This window comes from Chanodichthys erythropterus, chromosome 16, assembly GCF_024489055.1.
Source record: "Chanodichthys erythropterus isolate Z2021 chromosome 16, ASM2448905v1, whole genome shotgun sequence".
Taxonomy (NCBI): Eukaryota; Metazoa; Chordata; class Actinopteri; order Cypriniformes; family Xenocyprididae; genus Chanodichthys; species Chanodichthys erythropterus.
The window spans coordinates 29890072-29916989 of NC_090236.1; the positions used below are offsets into that span (position 1 = coordinate 29890072).

At 35.6% G+C, this 26918-nt stretch overlaps 1 protein-coding gene across 1 annotated transcript in view; it reads left to right on the forward strand.

Moving 5' to 3' along the window:
• The window catches only part of cdh12a (cadherin 12a), a 32665-nt gene extending 7629 nt beyond the window's left edge, over window positions 1-25036 (forward strand). Inside the window, exons 5-11 of the mRNA XM_067362139.1 lie at window positions 438-625; window positions 8056-8309; window positions 15569-15705; window positions 16298-16419; window positions 18036-18150; window positions 22239-22490; window positions 24513-25036. Of these exons, the coding sequence (XP_067218240.1) occupies window positions 438-625; window positions 8056-8309; window positions 15569-15705; window positions 16298-16419; window positions 18036-18150; window positions 22239-22490; window positions 24513-25036 (1592 nt within the window). The remainder of the gene's footprint in view (window positions 1-437; window positions 626-8055; window positions 8310-15568; window positions 15706-16297; window positions 16420-18035; window positions 18151-22238; window positions 22491-24512) is intronic.
• The last annotated feature ends 1882 nt before the right edge of the window (window positions 25037-26918 follow it).

The window sequence follows — 26918 nt, forward strand, 5'->3', positions numbered from 1 at the left end:
ATATCAGCAGCAGTTTATCCCTGGGGTTTATCTTAATGTGAATTTAATCTGGTTTCGTATTTGCTTTGCTCTGTGGAAACCTTAAACATGAGTCAGTCCATTATTTGAATTGTTTAATTCAGTTAATGGCAGGCACTGATAGCAAAGAGGGGCTTTCTTCAAAACAGGGACTGAACAGTAATGCGTGACCCGAGAAGAACCTCAGATTTACAATTGGCCGTGATTAAGACCTCAAGGGCTCTTGCCAAACACAAACAACTAAACAGAGTTGAATTTGCAAATGTGATTAGCATTCCAGCACTTTTCTCCAGAGCTGCTGAAATGATTAGTGGATGATTATTGTTAACTACCTCTCAGAGTGATGTCTAAATAAGTGTTATGACTATTCCTGAGGGTAGAGTTTGATCAATGATAAAATTGTTTGTGAATTTCAACAGGTATCTTTCACTTGCGTGTTCTTGAATCTTCGCCTGTGGGCTCATCGGTGGGAAGGGTCAAAGCTCATGATCTGGACTCTGGGAAGAATGCTGAAGTGGAATATAGCATCGTTCCTGGTGACGGGGGCTCCATGTTTGATATTTACAGCAATAAGGACACACAAGAAGGAACAGTCATACTCAAAAAGGTAGAGTATGGCTGCTTATAGTCATTTTCAGTCTTAGAAAAAAAAATGTTTTTACTGTGTATTTACATTACTGTTGAGAAGTTTATTTTAAAATGTAATTTAGTTCTGTGATAGCAAAGTTGAATTTTCAGCAGCCCTTATTTCATTCTTCAGTGTCACATGGTTCTTCATTAATCATTCTAAAATATGCTGATTTGTCGCTCAAGAAACATTTCATATTATTATCAATGTTGAAAACAGTTGTGTACTTTAGTTAGTTCACCCAAAAAAGAAAATTCTATCATTAATTACTCACCCTCATGTCGTTCCACACCCGTAAGACCTTCGTTTATTTTTGAAACACAACACAAATGAAGATATTTTTAATGAAATCTGAGAGCTTTCTGATCCCCCATAAAAAGCTATGCAATTACCACTTTCAAGGCCCAGACAGGTAGTAAAGACATTGTTAAAATAGTTCATGTGACTACAGTGGTTCAACCTTAATTTTATGAAGTGACTTGAATGCTTTTTGTGAGAAGAAAAAAAATAATAATTTATTCAACAATTTCTTCTCTTCCGTCTCAGTCTCCAACGCTCTTCACATTGTAAACACAGTGCAGCGTTTCCAGGTTCTATTTATATTCTTTAAAAAAAAGTCATACTGTCCCCAAACTTTTGAGCGGTAGTGTACATTTATGTATTATTAACATATTTATTAATTTTTCATGTGTAGCAATACATAGACCTTTTGTATTAACTGGTTAATTTATCCAAGAAAAAAAAATCTTTCTTATGTTGTTCGTATTTAAACATGTGAACATGAATATGAATTGAGAGCTACAGAGAAGATTATCAGAGAATAGTGACTTACATTTCTTTTTCATACAAATCTACAGTATGACTTACAATATAGCGCACAAATATAGCGGAGTTGCATATGTAGCTTAGGCTTTATTGGCCATGAAACAGGAACTCCTTTACCACACCATAAGTGAATTCTTGACGGCATTTGGATATTTGTTTAGGCAATATTTATCTTCTCACTAAGGCTGGGTGACATCAGATGCAAATCACAATTCTATTTGCATCTCTTTTTCACATACGTGAATTCAAGGATGATAGCAATAACCCCTTGTGCTCCTTCATTCAGGGGCTTGTGTGTGTTTACCCGAGGTGAGTCATATCTTATTACTGGATGGCCATCCAAAGCATCCTGAATGAATAATGCATAAAGCCATAAAAGCGTGAACGCTTAACCCACACTACGCTATGCCTGCTCTTGGACTTATCAATTCATTATGTTCTTTGTGGTTGTCCTTAGAACATTGCTTTCCCATTTCTGTTTTGCCAACAAGTGAAAAAAAAAAGAAATATATTGGGGGTGCTGACCTCTCAGGGGATTTAAAAATACATTGTTTGAGTTTCCCCAAGAAAGATCCCAATATTTTTATATTTAGTGGACATGAATAAATGAGTGCGCCCATGGCCATCAGAGCATCTACCTCTTGATGTGATGTGACAAGTAGAAATCCCCTCAGACGCCCTGTTACATGGCCAATCACAGATGTGCTGGCTATGCTATAAGTGCTTAGCTGAAACAAATGCCTTGGTAAAGGTGTGTGGATGAGGCTGGAGTGCTCTCTTCCTCCAGGGAGTAGAGAGGTTACTCTTTCATTACTCAAAGCTAGTGTAGTCTGTGGACACATAATGACAAGCCACTGCTGCTATTCATCTCTCTCTGCAGCAGCTGGAGAGATGCATATGAAGAATATAAAAGCATTTTAGGGGGCTATGCCTTGATTATGCCTTGAGATATATATATATATATATATATATATATATATATATATATATATATATATATATATATATATATATATTATACACACACACACACATGCACATGCAAATTTTAATGTTCAATTAATCGCAACCAATCATCCATCCATCCATCCATCCGAGCCTCTTTTTGTACCCTATTTGTGAAATGGCCCCATAATTCATAATTTAAAAATTCATCAACAGTAGATTATAAAAGGCACAGTGAAAATATGTGTCCGTCCTTCATCACGTCTTTTATTTTCCACTTTTTTATTCCCCAAGCTGAGGCTGTACAGGACAAAGAGGCATAGTCCTTACATTGCAAAATGAGTGTGCCATATCTGGTGACCCAAAAAAAGTCTGGAAATGGATATGTGGGATCCTCACCGTGGGGCATGGAGGAGGGTCAATGACAATGCCCCTTCTTCCCTCTGTCCTCAATAACAGACTTCCCTCTCCCTTTATTTCTCTTTGATGAGCTGTTCCATCAAGACCCTGCTCTGCTACACAGGGATTTTTCTGAAACGCTAAGGGTGAACATTTGGGGTCTCGTTGCTTTATGGGCTCAGTGGAGGATCTACTCAGGTAATGGGTTCAAGGGATAATTGTCTCTGTATTATCAACAGGATTGAAAGGTGGGCTTTGCTCTTGCAACATATGGGATTATCTTAAAGGGACACTCAGTAATTTCTTCCTCATTAAAACAATTTTGCATGTACAGCAGTAAGTGTGTTTAAAAGGATCTGGTCATATTAGCAGCATAAAAATCTGTTTTATTGTACATAAAGTGGGTTGTCTTATGAATGTACTTTAACAACAAAGGAGTAAGGAATTTTGAATACTTTACAACTTGCAAAGTGCAATTAAAAATTCATGAATAAATGTCAATTAGTAGGGGAATTAATTAAAGTTTTGGTATGTGCACTGTATTGAATAACAAAACAACTCTATGGACTAGCATCTGATTAGCATTCTCTTTTGAGTGGAGAGGATCCAAAATAGAGAAATGGGCCTTTGTGTTAATTCTCTGAGGAAGAGCCAGAAGACTCTGAAATGACTAGATAAACAGTGGCATCTAAAGGTGTCCAATGTTACAGAGCCACAAAAGACACAAAGAACAGAAACAGGACATGTTTAGACTAAAATGAATGGTTTTGTAAAATAGACCAGACTAAAATATTATCACATTAATGGTATTGTTTTTCAGGTCAGAATTTGTAAGCTAAGTTTTAATGCTATAATCTTTAGCGGTGACCAAATATTGCTATACAGGGCTGCTGTGTGCTTCTGATTGGCCAGCTGGGTCTCTGTCCTGTCATGTCTGAGGTTATTCTTTCAGCATGGTCAGCACTATGGTTAGCTCAGCCTGCAGACAGCAAGGCAGATGCGTATCTCAACACTAGCTTGAAATGACAATGGCAGACATAATTGTTGTGTGCTGTCACCAGTGACAAGACCTCCTGCAGAACAGCAGTGTGGTGTAGACATGAAGCTGATGCTTTTTAAGTAGCACTAAGTTCTTTGAAAGATTCTTGGCTGACAATGACAATAGTAAGTTGTCTTTGTAATCAGTCTTCTTTGATGAAAGTGTCTCTTTTAACGTTGTTGAGGACTGATATTCCCTTAGCTTGTTCTGGAAGACTTATGTGTATTGTTTTTGGCTTTCAACAGACTGTTACAAATTGTTCTTTTTACACTCAGTTAAACTCATTAACCAACCCCAGTGCAGTAAAAGTTTCTCTTTTCAGATCAGCTCTGCACTGTGCACTCGGGTTTATGCAGAGGCATGCTAAAAATGAATTATTCATTTTTATTAACAAATCTAAAATCTGTCGATGAAGATGCTGAAGATCTATCATTTTTAGTAATTTCAAAAAATGTAGATAAAGAATTGCCTCTGTTGTTAATACAAATACTGTCTTGATCAAAACAAGAAGTATACAGTGTAGAAATTTTTTTTTTTTTTTTTTTTTTTTTTTGTTGTTTGTTTGTTTTAAATGTATTACGGAGCTTTTTGGTGTAGTCCAATATATTTATGTTGAACAATTGTAAAATAATATTTGAGACTTGATTATACTCACTTGAATATGTATAGATTTATGCATATGAAGCATATTTGTAGGTTAAAGGTGCCCTAGAACCATTTTTTTCAAGATGTAATATAAGTCTAAGGTGTCCCCTGAATGTGTCTGTGAAGTTTCAGCTCAAAATACCCCATAGATTTTTTTAAATTAATTTTTTAACTGCCTATTTTGAGGCATCATTAACTATGCACCGATTCAGGCTGCGGCCCCTTTAAATCTCACGCTCCCTGCCCCCCCAGCTCTCGACTATAATCAAGTGCATTTACAAAGTTCACACAGCTAATATAACCCAAATCAAAATGGATCTTTACAAGATGTTCGTCATGCATACTGCATGCATGCGTCAGATCATGTGAGTATAGTATTTATTTGGATGTTTTCATTTGATTCTGAATGAGTTTGATAGTGCTCCGTGGCTAAAGCTAACATTACACACTGTTGGAGAGATTTATAAAGAATGAAGTTGTGTTTATGCATTATACACACTGCAAGTGTTTAAAAATGAAAATAGCGATGGCTCTCTTGTCTCCGTGAATACAGTAAGAAACGATGGTAACTTTAACCACATTTAACAGTACATTAGCAACATGCTAACAAAACAATTAGAAAGACAATTCACAAATATCACTAAAAATATCATGATATCATGGATCATGTCAGTTATTATCGCACTGTCTGCCATTTTTCGCTATTGTCCTTGCTTGCTTACCTAGTCTGTTGATTCAGCTGTGCACATCCAGATGGTAATACTGCCTGCCCTTGTCTAATGCCTTGAACATGAGCTGGCATATGCAAATATTGGGGTCGTACATATTAATGATCCCGACTGTTACGTAACAGTCGGTGTTATGTTGAGATTCGCCTGTTCTTCAGAGGTCTTTTAAACAAATGAGATTTACAAAAGAAGGAGGATGCAATTGAGTTTGAAACTCAATGTATGTCTTTTCCATGTACTTAACTCTTGTTATTCAACTATGCCAAGGTAAATTCAATTTTTGATTCTAGGGCACCTTTAAAAAATTTTTGGGGGTATGGTCATATCAGCAGCATAAACCCTACATTTGGGGGACAAAATTTTAAAAGGCGGCAATATCAAAAATCTTTGTCCTTGAGGGGACATTTTTGGTCCCCATGAGGAAAAGAGCTTATAAATCATACTAAGTGATTTTTTGAAAATGTAAATATAGGTTTAGGGTTAAGGGATAGAATATGTTTGTACAGTATAAAAAATCATTATGTCTGGGTAATGTTCCCATAAAAAATTAAAATCCAACATGTGTGAGTGTGCGTGCATGTTTCAGGTAAACCCTGTGTAAGGACTGTTTACACACACATGCTGGGTTTTCATGTTTTATTGGGGCAATGTTTTTTTATACTGTACAGACTGTTTATTTTATGTGGCGTGTGGTCTAAGCTGCATTCACTCTGCATAAGCCATTTGTGGACTTAATATTACCACTATAAATTACTATAAATTCTGTTGTTTGAGATATACCATAAAGCTGTTGGTAATGCATATGCAACTGTCCGTCAGGCTAAAATGTTAACGACAGATTGTAGGGTGAATTCAGGTTGATTGGGACACTTTTTCCAGCTCATCTCAATGGCAAAAAGTGTCCCAATCACCATGAACTCACAATAAGCAGTCGACTTAACCGACTGTAACTATTCAAGTTTTTTTTTAATTCTTAATTAATATATATATATATCTGGCGAAATGAGTCGGAAGTCGCAACGTTCTATTTTAAGATATGGGCCGATAATGTGGAAAAACAATGAAAAAAAAAAATATATATTTTTTTTAAGCTAATTTCAAAGAACAGACTTTCAAAAATAATCTCCCAAAGTTTCGTAGTCCAGATAATCGAGTAAAGGTATTTAAATGGCTATTAAATTTGACATGGTTTCACTAAATTTACTGGAAATGAACTTCTGAACTCCTCTCGTCACTTATGAGCATTTCCCGGTATCCCCTGAAACGGCATTATCTCTGCTCTACAAATATGGTGTTACACGTTGTACAGAACCAATCAGAAAGCTTAGAAATGTAAACACACTGGAAGTTGAAGTCGGCCGCGTGCCACCATCTTGTAGCAGAACTTCACTTGCGTTAGCATCCCATTGACTCCCATTCATTTTGGCATCGCTTTGACAGCGAATAACTTTACATCTGAGGCGTTTAAAGACTCCATTTGTCCATTATTTATTTCTAAAGATACACGACAATGTATAAAGGGCTCCATTACCTTCTATGTTACATTATGGCCCCGTAGAAACAGTTTTTGTAAAAATAGGCTAACAATTGCGTCATAATCACTCGACTATCTGTCGCACAGTAGAGAAATTACCGTACAGACAGGAGGAGAAGCTCGCGGGCAATAGTATGCATTAACTTAATATGGCGTACTGGCGTTACATTTTAAAATACTATACAAACTACTTAATCAGAATACTTACTCCTGCTCACTCACGCCCAAGAAGTCCCCGCTCAATCTCGCCGTCTCTGCAAGATTAACGATGGCAGTTTGCACGCACAGCTACTAGAAGATTTACATCTGTCAGACAGGTTGCTGACGTCATCAAGCTTAGTTTGAGTCTGCGTGTCAGAAACGGAAGTGCTAAAAATCGCTAAAAATGGGCTTCACTTGTCTCAATTGAGTTCTAATGGGGTCGCTGTGTCCATTTCTTTTACTGTCTATGGTCTTTTGCCACTCAGAGTGCGTGACCGCAGTCCTAGCGGTCGACGGTGACGTCACGTGCATACCCTCTATACTGCATAATTTGCAAACGTTCCTTTGTGCGTCACGTCTCACTCAAACAGCACAATTACAGCTTTTACAGGTGCTTGTGAAGTCTCAACAGGTAAATGTAATAACAGGTCCAACATATTAGAAATACTTTTTATGGTGTTTCTATGTGTCAAGAGTAAAAAGCTGTGTAGAGTGAACAAGAGAGTTTAGCTTATAAACAAATACAACGTACAGTATCTGTACCGGGCACAGTTTTGACACGACAGCATACCCGGTTAAAAAGGTCACCGCTCGTATTTGCATTTTCAAATTCAAAGTGAAATAATGTGACTTCTTAAAGTTGTTGCTGAAGTTCAGAATTCATCGTTCGGTAGTGCTTTGCTGCCACAACTCTTTGCTTTCAAGGTGTGACTGTGCCAAATTCTGCCTTTGCATGGCTGAATGAGCACAGTGATGCAAGAGCCACTGGCCAAAGACTTTTCTCCTTGCTTTCTTCTTCCCTTCCTTTATTCTCCCTCCTGTGATTCCAGGGTAGAGTGAGCAGCAGCCTTTCCTTTCCGTTCCCCTCACTTGTGATCTCTGCATGAGCCCTCTGTTGTGGAAACCATTTTTACTTAGATCATGAGTTTTATGACCTGAATAAAGTTGGTTGTGTTTTATTTTTCTTTGACAACGTACAGCCACAAACAATTTGAAATTACTTACTCGTTGCTGCCACAAATGACAGCAAAATAAAGAGATCAGTAAATTAAAAGGCTTTAAAACTAATGATGTCTTATTATTTATTTTACAGCGTCTGGACTATGAAACCAGAAAGGCCTACACCTTTAAAGTGGAAGCTTCAAACGCAGTTCTTGATCATAGATTCATACACTTGGGACCTTTTAAGGACACTGCCACAGTGAAAGTGAATGTTCTGGATGTGGAGGAACCTCCTGTCTTCAGCCGGCTGTCTTATAGAATGGAGACATACGAGGACACACCAGTGGGCATCATCGTCGGAGCCATCACAGCTGAGGACCTAGATGTAGGCAACAGTCCTGTTAGGTATGTGGGCAGCACACAAACACACACATACAGATGTAGGTCAAATCGAAGCACACACAGTTTTACTCGCCTTTAAATACATGTGTATATGCACAACGTCCTGTGGGAATTCCTTTCAAAATCACTCTACATGAACAAGTCCAAGTATAACTAAACAACACAAAACAATAACAAACCTGTGGTCCCATGGGTCAGTCCACTTGGCATTCTTCTTTTGAATAGAGTGTGCACTACTTTGATTCAATCCATTCTGACAAATTTCTGGTGCAGTTTGCAAGTGTGGACCTTATTTAAAGTGGCACATTTGCTTTTTTTAAGTCTTTATTTGAGCACCTGAAAGTGTTAGCTACAATGTTGGTGTTAAAAGATCTGCAATCTGAGAGCTTGACACAAGTGCGTTGTCTTTATGAAAGCATTTGTTTTAATATGAATAATTCAAAGAGCTGTTAGTAATTTAGTAACTCACAGCTCTTGTTAAATATTTCACCTCAGTGCATTTCCTATTTGTTAAATTTACTGTTGCATTTTAGCTAATTCATGTGGATATTTGTTTTTTTAAGTATCTATTTCAGCTACAAGTGATGATTATTTTGTATTTAATAATTATTATGTACAGATTTGTTGTATTATAAGTTATTGTTGTTACATACAAAGTGACTTTTCATGATGGACATTCAACAATGTGAGGTGGGGCATTTGCCTGTGTGTATCACTGCGCTTGTCTGTTTGCGTGTTCCAGATAGGCTGTTGGTTCCGCCAGTAGGTGGCAAAAAAGTGATTTCATGATTTATTTATGATTAATTGAATTTTATTTCAAAACTGATTCGTTCAGGAATGGCACTGCTATGTGTTGCACAGAGACACAATGGTTGATTCTGCATTGACTTTATTTGAAACTATTTTTTTAGGCGGAGCAAAAATACATAACTCTTAATATTGTGTGTAAAATATAAGTTACTCAATATTTACTTCTTATTCATTACACTGTTGAATAAAAGCAATATCACACTCGCATAATGCTGTTTTACACAGTAGTATACTGTATTGTTGTTGCCATTGTGACCTCACTAAATGCATTTAAATCAAAGAGTAGTGGAAACACAGTTTTGTAATTAAATAGATATTTTAATTCACTTATTTTCATATCTTTGGACAGCTTGATCAAAATTTTATATTGCTTCCGGTACAGTCAACAAATTGAACGTATTGAAAAGAATGCAACACTTGGGTTCCAGAAGTAAAAATCTCATTCATTTTCTCCATATGGGGAATAGATTTTTACTGATAACTAATTAATCATTAAAGACAGACCAACTGTGAGATACAAGGTTGTTAATCAATGGTATTTGCTTTTGTTGAAGACATTAGTCTTTTTTTTATGATTATTATTATTTGTAAACATATTTTCTATTCACCTTTTGTTGGATTATTGAATGCATTTTTTGCTTCAAATAAATGTTTAATGTTGTAGCTTGTTGGTTTGGTTTAAGACTTTTGAATGAAAAAATAAACGAAAAAAAAAAAATGTCCAGAACCAAGGCCGCTGAAAAAGTGGAAGGGCGCTGTTGAACTGTAACATGAAATACAGTACATCATGCAACTCTGTGCAAAACACGGCGAGAACTAATGGTTATACTCTGACAAAACTTTACCAGAGAATGGAATATTTGATAAGGGGTGATTTAAAAACAGAATACTTTTTGTTAAGTTACTAAGCTGTAGTTTAGTGTTGAGTAGTGCTTACTAGAAGAATCCTGAATCTCGTTGAGGTTTCGCTTGAATAGCAGAATACCTCAGGCGAGCAGGTAGTGAGACACCTGAGACAGAAAGGAAGGAGCAGGAATGTAACCCTGATAAAGGTTTGATGCTACAGGGAAAGTGCAGACTTCCTCTTTTTCAACTGATCCACTGGGCTGCTTGTACTAAAGAAACAGGGTCACCACAGGGGGCTGGAAAGTAGCAGACAGGTTCAAAGAGACCAAGAGTGCTCTTACACATACAGGCAGTAAGCAGAATTGAAGTGTATAAATACTGTTCTACAACACTGGGCAACATATTAGCTAGGATTTGTAATCAGTGTTAGGGAAAATTACTTTTTAAAGTAAAGTAATATGTTACAACATTGCGTTACTCCCTTAAAAAATAACTAATTGCTTTACTTAGTTACTTTTAATGAAAAGTAATGCATTATGTTACTTTTGTGTGGGCTGGGGTTGCTTTTTTTTTGTTTGTTTGTTTTTTAATAATAATAATAAAGTTCTATTTTTGGAAAAATTAAAGGTCCTTTCACACCAAAAGTGAAATGAACAAGCCTCAGGGTGAAGGAAGTGCAGATTCACACCTGTACAGTAGAGGGTGTAGCTCAAATAAACCTTTCAGCTGTGCTGCCATTTTGGATTTCAGAAGAATAGGATGCAGGAGAAGCAATAATGTCAGTTTTGCTTATTGGTATGGTTGGATTGGATCATTGAATGTCAACAGCAAAGACAATGGTTAAAGTGAGATTAAATAATGTTTAAGTGCAAGTGAGATGAGTAAATTCATGCTCACATTTAGTCTAGAACCACAATAACCATTATGTTTACACAGCACACACAATGCCTCTGCACCTTCCTCACAATTTCTCTCAATATTAAGGACAGATGTGTCAGTCAATAAATGGGAAAACAAAGTAACCTGCATTACTTATTTGAAAAAGTAAAAGATATTTTGTTGTAAATTTAAAAGTAATGCGCTACTTTACTAGTTACTTGAAAAAAGTAATCTGATCATGTAACTCGATTGTGTTACTTGTAATGCGTTACCCCCAGCACTGCAGTAGGTATTAATGGAAATTTATTTGCTTTAACATTCATTTATTTCTGGGCCCTGTGGATTGGCAGTTTGTGAAAGAAATGTCACCAGTAGACTTACACTAGCTGTACATAAATCAATGAAAATCCATCAGAAATTTGTTTTCACTATTATTTTACAACTAGACAAATTTTGGTCGCCTTTCATTGTTTTTGAAAAACAATTTAAGCAAAACGTGTTATTCAATCACTTCCCTGCAGTCATATTTTCTGTTCACTGAAGTATTTCCCTTGAAGCTGAGGGACATGACGGCAGTCTTTTGGTGGCTTTTTGTACTTTCAAAGACTGCCAAACAAGAAAATACAACAATGCCTGCCCACTTTTTCAGCAGCCTTGGTTCTGAAAGTGTCTTCTGTTAATTTTTCACATAGGAATTTTTAAAAAGTCGTCATTTAGAAACTATAAGCCATGAATCAATCCAATCAGCTACGAGATGAATCTTTTATTTGAAGCAAAAAAAGTGTTTGAAAATTTGGCCCTCTGGCTTGTCAATCACTGCCATGACGTTCCTTGTGAGAGACAAGCGCAGCTGCACGCTCCAGTAACTTTCCACACTCCACAGGTGGCGCATGCAATGTTTTTGTCAGGAGACAGGAGTAACAACTGCAGATTATGAGTTACCTGCGGTGAGTCCGACATAATGAATCCACTAACACGATACAGCGAATGCCGGTGGTAAACACTCGTGTTCCAATACTCGTGCACAAATTTTGGGCGGCGTTCCCTCGAAAAGAAGGGGGGTTGTTCTTACGCATGCGCTCATTTAAAAAACTCAGTAACAGTCTTTGGTTTCTCAGTCGACAAAAAGATCCTCTTTATCACCTTTAAAAGAGAAATGTACAAGACTGTGTACTTAAAGGTATTGTTTCCCCCAAAAAATGAAAATTTTGTCATCATTTACTCACCCTCAAGTTATTCCAACCTATATGAATTTCTTTCTTCTGCTGAACACAAAAGAAGACATTTTGAAGAAAGTCTGAAACCAAACTTGATGGTCTCCAATGACCTTCATCTTATTTTTTTCATACTATGGGGAACATCACCTGTTTGGTTGCCAACACTCTTTACAATATCTTTTGTGTTCATCAGAAGAAAGAAATTCATACAGGTTTGGAACAACTTGAGGGTGAGTAAATGATGACAGAATTTTATTTTACAGGTGAACAATCCCTTTAATGACTTTAATGAGGAAAAGAACTACAATCCTATGAAGTACTGCAAGTGATATAATCGAACCTATGCAGAAATATAAAACTATTGATTCAAAGATGTAAATTATACTTAGAAACAATTATGTCATTTTCAGTACTTTATGGGAGTGGGTATAGGCACTAAAAAGTTCTTTTGACGCAAACTGCTCGTTACGATCTGAATGGTGGACATTTCTTTGCAGAATCATAGGTAATGTAGTTTCTCACCAGGATTCCCACTTTTAAACACGTTGATTTAAAACAATGAAGTTAAAATAATGTGGGCTGATAGCTTCAACAAAAGCATATACCATTGATTAAAGAACTTGTAGCTCACAATATGTCTTTTACAGTTTATGAGTTCCACTATGGATAACATGAATGGGATTTTTACTTCTGTAACTGAACCATTACGCTCTATAGCCTTTATAGCAACCAGAAAAGAAGCCCTATACACATTTAAAGTGACAATTAAAAGGAAAAAGAAAAAAGAATAATAGTTCTCCTTTTTTTTTCCAATCAGAATTAGAACAAGATCAAACAGAACATCACTGGTGGTCATCTACTGGCATAGTCTATACAGGAACAGTCGGTGGAGGAATCTGAAGTCTGAGTCTTCTTCTGAAAATATTCTTAATATTTAAATCACTATAAAAAAAGTCCTCACTATTACCTTTAATCTTTCAACGTCACTCATTGGAAGCCCTACAAAAGATACTTAAACCTGTGGTGAAAATCAAGTTTTTAATGTTGTTTATGTCTGTGTAGTGTTTTCAATATGCTTTAACCCCTTAAGCCCGCAGTGTCCCACCGGTGGGACACCACCCCCCAGAAAAAATTCATAATCAAATTACTAAGCAACCACTGCCAGGAATAACACAAAATGGTATCATTTTAAAGTTTATAAACTTGCATCCAACCATTTTGTTCTACTCTTAACAAGTGCTGAGTCATCACTCTAAAACGCCTGCGGGCGCCACCTAGCTATAAAAAAAATTAATAATCATATTTTTCAAAACTACTGCCTAGATAATCACAAAATTGGTCTCATTTGAATGCTTAGAGTCTGAACTTTACAATGAATGCAGCCAATTTGAATAACTCGTAAGTACGGCTGAGGTATTTGCTGGGGAAAAAAAATTCATAATTTAGGAAATATTTTTTTTTTACCATGTACTCCAATGTGTCAAAAGCATAATACAGCTCAGATAGTCATGTGTTATATGCCATTGGAAAGGTCTCACGGAGTGGATACAACGAGTATAATTGTTTTTGGCTTTGACTAAACTTGAGCAAGTTTTTGTACGCGAAGCTCTGCAAGACACATATGTAAATAATAAACCCATGCAGCATTTATATCACGTTTCGAAACATGCTCTGATTGGACATCATTATTTACAGCAGATTCTCATGATTAAAATGAGTCCAACATCAGCATAAGATAGATAGATATTGATCACGCAAATATGACACATAAAACCCCACAGGCGCACAGATGCTAACTAAAACTAAAATGTAGCTATCACTTGGCATTTCCGCTTATAACTTCATGAAACATGCATATATTGTAGAAAATGGCACATCATTACTTACAGTGGATTCTACCGATTAGAATGAGTCCAAGATCAAAATAATCCCATGTGTCTCTCAAGAGCTCCTTCACATTTAAATTTGCCTGTCAGGGGGCACCAATGGATAAACAAAAAGGCTGCTTTGGTTCCAAATGCTGTAACTCTTGATTTCTCTATGGAATCACCATGAAATTTGAACCAGATACAGCTCACATATAGTGGAACATCACCAAAAAAAAGAATTGTCCTCCTACCTTATTTCCTTTCTGAGTTATTTAATGACAAATATGAAATATATGTGAAATTTCCCTTTCAAACTTTTATTTTCTGACTTTATCAGCAGTTTTTCAGCATGAGAATGTCCAAATTTAATTTAATTTTTTTCATTTAATAATGTAAAAGTTTTCTTTCAAACGATACCAACCTTTTGAATCTCCTTGCTAGAGATTTGAAGTTATGAGTCATTATTTTTGTGCATGTCACTCAGAAAACAAAAAAATTAAAAATGCCTAGATTTGCTCCAAATGCTATAACTTTTAATTTCTTCATGCAATCACCACAAAATTTGATTGATACAGATACAGCTCACATATAGAGGAACATCACCAAAAAAGAATGAACTTGCTACCATATTTTTTCCATGAGATATTTCTTTTTAAATTAGAAAGATATGTAAATTTTCCTTTTTTTTTTTTTTTTTCTTTTTTTTTTGCAGCTTCTCAGCATGAGAATGTCCAAATTCATTTTTTGTGTGTCACTCAGAAAAAAACCTCTGAAAATACCCTCAGGGCTTAAGGGGTTAAGGCAAACCATGTGCAAAGTCATCAGTCAACACCACTGCAGATTATTTACTCCTTAAAACTGCAGTGTACTCATGACAATCTAAAAAACGTGGTTTGAAATCGCCCCTGTAATCTTCCATCATGACCATGTAACCAATCCCGTCAACATGCAGGTCAGGAAAGTTCCTTTCATTAATTCCAAGGATGCTGATTTTTAGAAAGCAGCTGTCTTGACTGCTGACTGCATTTGGCAAACGGGAACATCATTGTGTAACATTAGCAACACATTATTGCCGGGCCTGTCTGTATAATTCGCTTTTCCTCTTCTTCTGAAACGGTTTCTGGTTCAAACATGAATAAAAACCAATATTTCCATTTGCCATTGTGTAGCGTTTACTACAATCGACTAAGTGGATCGAGCTGGAGTGATTGAATGAAGGCGGGGACTCATTTGCATATTCATAGTTCTTCTGTGGAATATAAAAGAAGATATTTTGAAAAGTGTCTCAGTATTTATTCATTTATTTATTTTACAATGGAAGTCAGTGGGCACCACTGTTTTGCATTCTTCACAATATCTTCTTTTGTGTTTGACTAAATAAAGAAATGCACCATGAGTAAATTATGAAAGCATTTTCATTTTTTGGTGAATCATCTTTTTAAATATGAATGTAATTCATGCATAAATGTAAAAACATTTGATATTTATCTGTAGCTGGCATTATAATTAAGGATTAAACAAAACTAAACATTTTATATTAGAATTAGAATTGTAATCTATACCAAAGTGACCTAATAGAGAATCCCTTGAATATAATGATCCATTTGTTTTTTGTTGTTATCTTTGATCAATTGGTTTGTAGATATTCTATTGAGTGGAGAAAGGACTCTGAAAACCACTTTGACATTGACCCTGTTGAAGGAACTCTGTCTGTCAGTGAAGGCCTGGACAGAGAGAGAAACGCTGAACACAACGTCACTGTTGTAGCAACAAAAGTTAGTAAGTATGGTGGATTGACCAGCAAAGCAGATGTACAAGCAAATTATAACTGTAGTGAAATGGGGATTGAGTTGGTTGAACACATTTCTAAAGACCACATCTCCATCTAGTGGAGAAGAATGGAAATGCAACTGTGCGTCACTTCTAGAGGCTGATTGTTTCTTTTTTTTCTTTTTTCTTTTCTTTTTAAAAATCATAAATAAAAACTCCAGCTAAAATAAAAGAGATTTGTCAAGAGATCAACTGAAGTTTTTTTTTTTTTTTTTTTTTTTTTATACATCAAGCTGATTTGCTAATGAAATTCAGCCACAACTACAAAGTTTTCTACAAATTTGAATGCGATTCAGACATTTTTTTTTTTTTTTTTTTTTGTAGCTACAGTAGATTACATATAAGGATTTATTATAACATGAAAGCAACTTCAAAGTTCAAAATCATCAGATCCTCAAGAGTGTTACTGTGTGTCTGTATAACATGTCAAAGACTTTTTTCATTTGTCCCTTTTCTTTTCGTTTTCAAGCATGAAATGTGTCTCACATTTTGCAGTTTCCAGTGATCTTATTCATGCACAATGCCTTGTTTGATCTTTCAGACAACCCCCTGCTGTCCAGCAAAGTTACTGTCACAATCAAGGTGCTGGATGTCAATGAGTTTCCTCCAGAACTTGCCTTTGTGTATGAGACGTTTGTTTGTGAAAATGCAAAAGTAGGACAGGTAAGTATGTGTGTGTGAATAACTACGTGTGCTTCAGTTTGAGTTTCTGGGCCTGTTGTTGGGTGCTGCAGTGAATTAATGTGAGAGAACTGTGCCTTGATCTTCTCCTTTCATGCTGAAAGAGAGCTACTCCCAGTACAACGCTGCCTATCAGTGTCTCCCTATTCAGTCTTTTATACTAGAGAACGTAGTTCCCTTGCTTATATGCAGAAATGTGCGAAATAGGTGACACAACAAAGCCTTTTCAGAAATTACTAAAGATAGTCAGCCGATCAACATAAGATGAATGTATGCAATTTTCATGAAGAGACAATAATTAAGTCACATGCAATTACCCCTCCAAAATCCTGGCAAAATATTTAAACAAATAAAAAGTAAAATTTATTTAAATATGCTTAATTTTGGTAAGTATAAAATCAAAACACTTTATGGTATAGAACAAATGTAGTTGCTTTGCCAAACTTATGAATTTTTATTGCTAGGTTATATACATTTATATTTTTAATCATTTTTATATAATATAAAAAAAATACACATAACATGTATAAAGAATTTAAATATTGTTCATTTCAACTTGATAGAAATCTCTCACACAAATGAATTGTGATTTTTTTTTTTTTTTAAAGCTCAGTTATTTATCTATAATGTTACATTTATTATTATTTACTAAATATCTGGCAATAATAGATATTCATGATAAATAATAATAATAACAATTTAACTAATGTTAAACAAATCTTAATACTTTAATACATTATTTTCATACATTTCACCTTTATTCTGAATACACAACTTATTATTAAATTCTAGATGTAAATTTCTCATAATTCAAGTGTAAATTGAAAAACTTAAACACTATTTTATTTATGTATTTATTGTTAGGCTGGATTTCTTACATTTTATTAATGATCACTGTATTTTATTTACTATATGTCTGACAATAATAATACTAAATGTCATGATAAACATTATTAATACTAAAAAAGAGCTTACAATGTTGTCAAGTTAAAAAAAAAAAAAAATAGATATAGATATATATATATATATATATATATATATATAAATATATATATATATATGCAGAGACAACTATGCAAGACGCATCAACATTGGAGCCAATAGCATAGTTTTGGAGGTGGGATTATCTGTTTGTCCAGCCAATGAAAAATGGAAAAAGTCTTAAACCTGTTTGAAAAAAATGATTACTTTTGCAGTTCTGTTTGGTGATTCTAGTGTAGTCAGAAATTACTGTAGTCAGAAAGAGCTTTATTTGCACACATTTTAATACAATTTAAACAATTCTAAGTGGATGGAGTACTAGATATTTTTTCTCTGACATGTTAAATCCTGTCATTCTCTTACAATGCATGACTTTGTCATCAGAGCTTTATGGAGTTGACAGCGAACCAGTCATATATTATGCCCCATGTGGTTGAGTCATAAAGACAGTAAGCAACCTCAAATGATCCCTTTGAGGTTTGATGAGTTGAGCACGTCAGCTCTGTCAATCAAACAGACTATTGTTATATTCTGAACACTATAAGTGCTTTTATGAAATATTCAAGCTCTTTTCTGTGGTGTTTTATTCAGATCACTGTTCTCTATCTGTTCTCTAGGTGATTCAGATCATCAGCGCCACAGACAAAGACATGCCAGCTGTAGAGCACCGATTCTACTTCAAAACCCCTTCACAGACCAGGAACAGAAACTTCACAATCAGGGACTATGGAAGTAAGTTGGAACATAACTCATCACTTGTGATAGTTCACCCCAAAATAAAATTGTGTCATCATTTACTCATACTTCATGTTATTCCAAACATGTATGATTTACTTTCTTCTGCTGAACACAAAAGAAGATTTTAACTCTTTTAGTTCATTTAAAGGTGCAGTATGTAATAATTTTGTCAGCTAGAGGTCACTAGAAGCCTATTCAAAACAAAGGCATAGCTTGATGACGCCAAGTTTGAGAGAGGAATCTTGGGACATGTGGTCTCCACCTCAACGGACGGTGCAAAAGAATAGGGATTGGATTTGGGAAGAAATCATGTTCATGGATGCGATTATTAACGTTACTGTAGTATGAAGCAGAGCAGGGCCGAATTTTGTGGGAGCTGAACGAGGAGCTGGAGCGATTGCACAACACACGCCTCACCAGCAGCAGAACTTTTATTATGCCACAGACGCCGGCGCTGCTTCTGCTTTTCCGGTCATGATTATGAAGTAACGCAGCTCTGTTTATCATATTAGATACATTTGAGAGTGTTGAAAATGATGTTATAACATTACTCTGTGCGTTCGCTCTGCAGCTGCTGTGAGACACTTGTTTGAGACACACTGCAGTAAGATAGATCGATTTTAGAATATAATATTAAATGCTGGATGGCTTGTGTTGATAAATGGCATGCAATTAATTTTAAAACATATTGTATGATGGAGAAAATTCTGTATTACTGTTACTAAAAATAAAGCTGCATCTGATTATGCTATGTTAGCTACTTGACAAAATAGTGATTTTCTCTGAAGCATGGTAAAGCATTGTACTCACAAAAAAAATCAAGAAAATTAGATTTAAACAACAATTAATTTTCGGTCTATAAATATATCAAAACAGTTGTTCCCTTGCATATTAAAATGTGTAATGTATTAAAGCATCTTTGGTGTTTCCATGGTTTCTCCCAAGTAAAACCAGAAACCGAGGGTAACGCGGATATGATGCAATTGACAGGCGACTCCTCACACGTCCCGGAGCCTTGGTTAAAATTGCAAATTTCTCACGATTTACAAATAGTTGGAAACATTTGGGATATTGTAAGTACTCAAGTGAACAAAATATATAACCCTGGCCTAGTGGTTTTTGGATATTTTACTGCAAAAATATTACATATTGCACCTTTAATGAAAGTTAATAGGGTCCAAAACAGCATCCCAGTTATTTGAATTTTTTTGGGTGATCTGTCCCTTTAAATGAATATATTAAGGTTATTTTCAACACAGCTTCAGACAGCTTCTATAGAAACATGTTCGCAGTAGGTACACTTATAAAATTACTTGGAATATTTTTATAAAGGTGAAGTGTGAAATGTTGTTGTACTAAAAGTAGGATTATTTAGACCATTTCATTCAGATAAACAACATATATGTTGCATGGCAGTATCTACTGGGAATACAACTCTAAACTACCGAACTAGTGCTGTGACGTGAATAGTGGTCAGATTCCAAAGCAGCACATCACCGCATGATCCATTTGTACAGACGCCTACAGCCTCGTTGCCTGCTCCCGTGCTCAGTCCCCAGTGTTCTCAGCACATGAATATCATCAGCTGTGATTCACAGAGACAGGGTCACTCAGGGCTACACAGCCAAACAGGCACAAGGTGTGCTTTAATGACTCCTACCTTGTCAAGAGAAATCCCCAAGTTGCCCAGGCGTAACAAACCTCTCATGACAGGGTCAGTCGACCTTCTAGGCGAGGACAAGCGCATCTTGACGCATTGACTCAATACTATGTGTGCCAAGCAAAGCCCTCACCATCAGACCAACAGGAACCTGCTGTGTTTTCAAGCTTGGTTTAAAAGCATTTTCAATTTCCTCTGGGTCATGAGAAACACTTGGCTAGACGCTTGAATCAAAGAGGGTAGTCTAAACTGACTTTGATGCTTCAAATTTGAGTCTGTATCATATTTTTTTGCATAAAATGAATTATGATAGAATTAAAGGTGCACTCAGTTTCCCTTATTTTAAATGATCAGTAGCCGAATTAAAGTTGTTTTATTTTAACCCACCTGTTTTGACGACTTTCACTCACAGAATGAATTAATCACTGCTGACTACAACGCAACAGGAAGTGTTTTTATTTGCCTTTTTCCAGAAGTATTTTCCCATTATTTTTTTCCATATATTTTTCAAAAATATACTTCAATAAAGAATTCTAAGCCATAAACCAAACCGATCAGCATCCAAGATTAATCACATCATTACCTTTTGATTTTAAGTAAAAAAGTATATAAAATATACACCTCTGCACATACAGTATACAATACCATTCAGTAGTTTGCGGTCAGAAGTCACAGTAAAGTAAAGACTTTTATACTATATGTTTTATATTATATTTTATATATGTTATAAGGGTCATTGACTAATAAGGTTTTTAAAAGTGGGAGAAAAATTATATATATATATAATCAATTAACAATGCTTTTGTCATTTTTTTTACAAGATGGACAATTCTAACAGGTTGATATATAGCTAGCAAGTAAAATGACAATCAAACATTTTATATTTAGAACAGGTTTTTAAAATATTACAATGTTTTATAGCGGTTGTACCGAATGACATGATGTTTTGGGACATGCGTATGAGCAAATGAAAACATGAATTTTTCAAATAGTTAAGAGAGAGTTAGTTACTTTGCTTCACAACCATGTGGTCCTTTGCAAGTGTCTGAATGATGTCATATCCTGTCACATGCTACTGACTGCATGATTTGATCCAAAATGGTCCCTTTATATTGGTTACTCCGAATGACATCAATGAAATTTATTTTTCCAGTCATTCTTTCTCATAACAAAGCAACAACTTCTACAAATAATTTTAATATAATTTTGCATTATGTTGATATATGATGTTATAAAATCATACCAGAATAAAAAAAATATATACATTTATTACATTTTAAGACATTTTAATCACTAATGAAATGGTTGTATTGGCCTTTGGACAGTTAAACTGAATAAACTTTTGACACTTCAAAATCTTTAAAATACCTCTATATGTAGCAACATTGTAATAGTTGTAATACCTTACATACGTTGGATGTCATATCTTTGTTTTTTATTATTATTAGGGCCTTTGGACAAAAAAAGGCTTTTTGTTCTTTTTAACTTTCTGTTCATCAAAGGATACTGAAAAAACAAATATATATTTTCCACAAAAATATTATGCAGATAACTGTTTTCAACATTGATAATAATAAGAAATGTTTCTTAAGCACCAAATCAGCATATAAAAAGATTTCTGAAGGATCATGTGACACTGAAGACTGGAGTAATGATGCTGAAAATTCAGCTTTGCATCACAGAAATAAATTATGTTTTAAAACAGTAAAATGGAAAGCAGTTATTTGAAATTGTAATCTTTTTTTTTAAACAATATTACTGTTTTTACTGTATTTTTGATCAAATTAATTTTTATACAAAACATCTTAGAGACTTAGTACAAAACAGTCCTGCTGGAACACCAAGTACCTTGCTTAAAAAAAGGGGGAAAAAAAATAACTTTTTTTAAGGGGAACACACTGGCAATATTTCAGCCTAAAATTTTATCTAAGGCTACACTACCACCTAACCAATATAATTCCTCAGTTAGGATATTAATTGTATAGTTAACACTGCAAATTATAGTTATTGGCAGAACTGTACCTATTGAGATTAAAACACTCCCCAAAAGCCTGAAGTGATGAGCATCCTAGTTTTGTTTGGACTCCAGCTGTGTCAGAGGCTCTTCTCAGAAAGGTGTATCATGCTTTTCCCAGGAGTACCTCATGTTAGCTTGTTATCCCCTTAACCAGAACCACTTTTTTCTATACTTATTTCCACTTCAAAGGGATTCATTTTTCTACTTAATTCTGGAAATAGGTCAGTCTCTGTACCTCATAAGTGGCTCATGAATTCATAATATTCTGTCATGGAGAAATGTAGGAATGGCAGGTTATGATCCCAGAGAGCATGAGTGTGATTATCACTGATTATCTAAGTACAATCATTTATAGCCTCCACTAAATCTGCATTATAGATAGTTTGATGGTCTCTTTGTTTTCAGACAACACAGCTGGAGTGGTGACCAGGCGAGGGGGGTTTCGAAGACTAGAGCAGAGCATGTACCTGGTGCCAGTTGTCGTGGAGGACAGCGGTTACCCGATCCGAAGTAGCACAGGGACGGTGTCTGTGCGGGTGTGTACCTGCGACACAGACGGCTCCCTCCTTTCCTGCAATGCGGAAGCCGTCTTCTTTCCCATGGGACTCAGCACTGGAGCTCTGATGGCCATCCTGCTGTGCATTGTCATTCTGCTGGGTGAGTTGTGCACGTTTGTGTAAAACAGAATACTGTGGATAATGGCAAGACAAAGAATGATGCATTTATTGTGCTAAACAGAGAAGACATAAAAACAATATGACTTGACTACACAAACGTAAGCCCTGCTTTTTTCTTATTTATCATTTTATTTGGCCCAAGGCACTGATGGCAGGACACTGACAGTACAGACAATCATGCAAACAAAACGGAGTATGTAAAAACAAAAAGTCAGTAATATAAGTATATGGGTATTTCTTCAAATTCTGGGTCTTGATTTTTATTAAAACTAACAGATTCTTTCACAAAGAACCTGCATGACTTTCAAATGCCTTTATACAGTATATACATTACTGTTCAAAAGTTTGAGGTCAGTAAGCTCACCCAGGATGAATTTATTAGTGCAAAAGTACAGTACATTATTAAAATTTATTATGTAAAACATATTTCAAAATGTAATTCATTCTTGTGATGTTAAAGCTGAATTTTCAGCATCATTACTCCAGTCTTCAGTGTCACATGATCCTTCAGAAATCATTCTAATATGCTGATTTTTTTTTTTTTTTAAATCCTTATTATTTTCAATGTTGAAAACAGTTGTGCTGCTTAATATTGTTGTGGAAACTGATACTTTTTTCAGAATTGCTTGAATAAAAAGTTCAAAATAACAGCATTTATTTGAAATAGAAATATTTTCTAACATTGTTTTTTACAGAAACGTTTAATGCATCATTGCTTAATTAAAGTGTTCATTTATTTATTGACCTCACACTTTTGAACATTAGTGTAGAGATTGTATTACTCTTTTCATATAACTTGTTAAGAGAATATTTATATTGTACTTCATATCCAATTAAGCTTTATTTTTTTATCATTATGCAAAACATTATACATATTTTTAATTGTTTATATTTAAGATACATTAAATGCTATGAAATTAGCTTTAACAAAACAAAAGAATCTTTTTAAACCCTTTTGGAAATGTCATTTTCATCACAGAATGCTATTAATGTGAGATGGCTTGCAGAAAAAAAATGACAATTGTTTTGTGATGCATGTAAATACTGTAGGATATTGTTAGTGGACAAATGAAATAAAATAGTGAGGATACGAAAGTGTGGTTTTTGAGTTTATTTTTTAAAATCCCAAGTGCCCATAGTTGAAGAAACACCCATATACTGTATAAACAGAAGTATACAGTATATTAAGTATGAAATGTGGCATTATCTATATAATACAAACAATTTAAAAACAATCTTCTAAATACCAAAAAAAAAAAAAAAAAAATACAGCAGTAATAGGACAGGTGTACTGAGGAACGCCCGAGTTGGAATTGCAATAAAAGCGCTGTATTGCAATAAGTCCTAAGTAAGTGAATTCTGTAGCAGACAGTGCAGTGAAGTGATGTGCTTTGACTTCATATTTTCATTTGCCAGTGTTACAGAAAATAAAGATTCCTTTATACGGCAACCACATGGGGGAGCTGATGCAGAAATAATGTTTCGAATGTGATAATAAATATTATGTTCTAAAAGACTGGAAAAAAGCAACACTTCTAATAACACATGCTGGTTGATTTAGCCAAATTTTCCCTTCTGCTTCTTCTGAAAGCGTGAATTTTTAGGTCTAATCTTTAATTCTCGCAGCAGAGCCTGTGCCTCCCCGTCTCTTTCTCTCTCGCATCTTTCTTTGAGTGGAATGGGGCGAGCGAGCACTGTCTGCCTCAGAGGAGAGAGATGAAAGCTCAAGAAAACTACCTCCCCTCCTCTCACACAACCGAGGCACTACGATGTTGACAGACAGCATGTCAAAACTGCATTATGGCTACCCTCGGGCTGCCGTTCTCTTTAGTCTCGTTTTGAAAACCCACGTCAGAATAAAAAAGAAATAAGCTAATGGCTCTGGAACATGTGACCACCCCTTTTTTTTCACAAGTCTGTTGTCACTTAAAGGTCCTGTACTGTATGTATGTCAATGTGCATTATGGCACAAAACAAGTTATGTGCCTCTGGTGTCTTGCAGTGATGGTGATGCTCTATATGGGCCTGAGAAAACACAAGAAGAAGGACACTCTGATGTCGTCCAAAGAGGACGTCCGGGACAATGTGATCCACTACGACGATGAGGGGGGCGGGGAAGAGGACACCCAGGCCTTCGACATAGGTACGTTACGCAATCCCAAAGGCATCAAAGAGACGGCGCAGCTGCAAAAAATAAGATCAGAGGATGAGCCTGATCGGGCTAGTGCGTGCGTGTCTAACGAGGACAGCGAGGACATCAGAGCCTACATCCATCATTGTCTTCTAGAGAACTCCACACCTCCGTATGACTCTTTGGTTACATATGCATATGAGGGAGAAGGTTCGGTGGCAGAGTCCCTCAGTTCCATTGAGTCTTGGGTTCTCGAACCCAAGGAGGATTACAGAAATCTCTGTGACTGGGGTCCTCGTTTCAAAACTCTGGCTGGGATATTTAAAGAGCATGAGGCCATGGACAAGGTGGAAAACGAAGCACATGCTGAGGCACTAAAGGACAGAGTGGACTGAGAGCATTTTAAGAAGCTCTGTGAAAAACACAAAGTTGATTTATTTCAGGCATGGCACTTACAGGGATCTTTCACCCTAAAATAAAATTGGTCATCATTTACTTATTCTCATGTCATTCCAAACCCATTTGACTTGCTTTCTTCTGTGCAGTCGCGATTGAAAAAGATTTTGCGAAATTTCGCAATAGCGAGAACTTGTCATCAGCGTAGCAATGTATGAAGGACAGCTCACACAGAAGTTACTTTTTGTTGGTCATCATGAATCTGTATGACAAACTTGAACCTGTTGCGAAATCTGCATTGGGAAATTTTTTGCCCATATGAGAAGTTCCTGATTGTATGGATTCTAAGGGTGTAACGGTACACAAACATGACAGTTCGATTCGGTTCGGTATGTACCTCGGTACTGAAGTCACAGTTTGGTACGGCAGGGGGTGAAAACTAAACATAAAATTGCTTTTTTAATTCTTTTTGTATTAAACAATGGTTTATTGAACAAACTGTTTCTTTAAATTTAATTATAATTTAAAAAATTAAGAGCCCAAGCTATTCAATTATTATTACATTTATTTAAACATTAAAAAACTAAAACATTACTAACAGGTAAAGTAAAGACAACGAATATATAAGCTAATATAGTGCATATATTTAGTGAAATGCTCCCATCTAGAGTACATTTCTCTAGTTAACTAACATGCTGTGGACAGTAAATGACTTGCCTGAGGTAAATGTAATGGTACGTGAGATTTTTTTGTTGATGTCTTTCCGCAATTGAAACACTGGTTAAGAGATTGCATGTATACCTAGGGCTGCGTTCCACTCCACTTTTAGACATGCACTCGCAAACTTCCCTAAGCACTTCCCCTCCGGGGAATCCCTGATGCCATTTTGAAGTGCGTTTCACTTTGTAAAGTCAATGAGGGAAGTTTATATGGACAGACCCTTGCTCCCTTGATTTTGACCGAGGGAGCTAGTCTAATTCATATGTACACTTCAGGCAGCTCCACATACCACAATTCAACACGATTGTGACGTCACCGCATATAAACTCACCACAAACAACTCTGATATGTATTTTTATTTTTTATATTTAAAACAACCCAAACACACCTATATACATACAGAATGATGCATTAAACAATTTCGTTAGGGAAAAATAGTTAAATACTAAATCAACTCCATAGCGGATTCCAAGTGATCAAGGACTTAGGAAGTTCCAATTTAGCCCATTGCAAAGGTTCCGCCAGTAGTGAGCACTCGTGTAACGTAAGCAATGATGTATATCTGATTATCTGATGTATACCATACAGTTCAGGATGAATATATGTACCATTACACCCCTAATGGATTTCTATTAAAATGACTGGATTTCAACTTTTTTTTTGTCCATACAGTGAAAGTCAGTGGGGACAGAATGTTGTTTTGGACCCCACTGATTTTGATTAAACAGTTGAAACTTTCTTCCACAGAAGAAAGTCAGACAGACAGGTTTGGAATGACATGAGGGTGAGTAAATGTTGGCAAAATATTAAATTTGGGGTGAACTGACCCTTTAAATGAAGAAGTCGTGACTAGGGAAGGACACTCTAACAAGGTTGGCTATGTGCCTTTCCTATACCTCATGCATATTTTACACTCCTCTTTTCATTATTAAGGAAAAAACGTGGAACTGTAATTTTTCCGATTGCATTTTAACATCTGTTTTATACTTCTCTATAAGTCAAAGAACCAAAAACAAAAAAAACCCTCTTTGATATAAAAAGTGCCTCATGAACTGCTTTATTTGTCTTTCAACTGTTGACATTGTATTTGCAATAGACCAAGCAAGAGAAGTCTATAACCTCTGTGTACATGGACTACGAGGAGGAAAAAAATAGGATAAA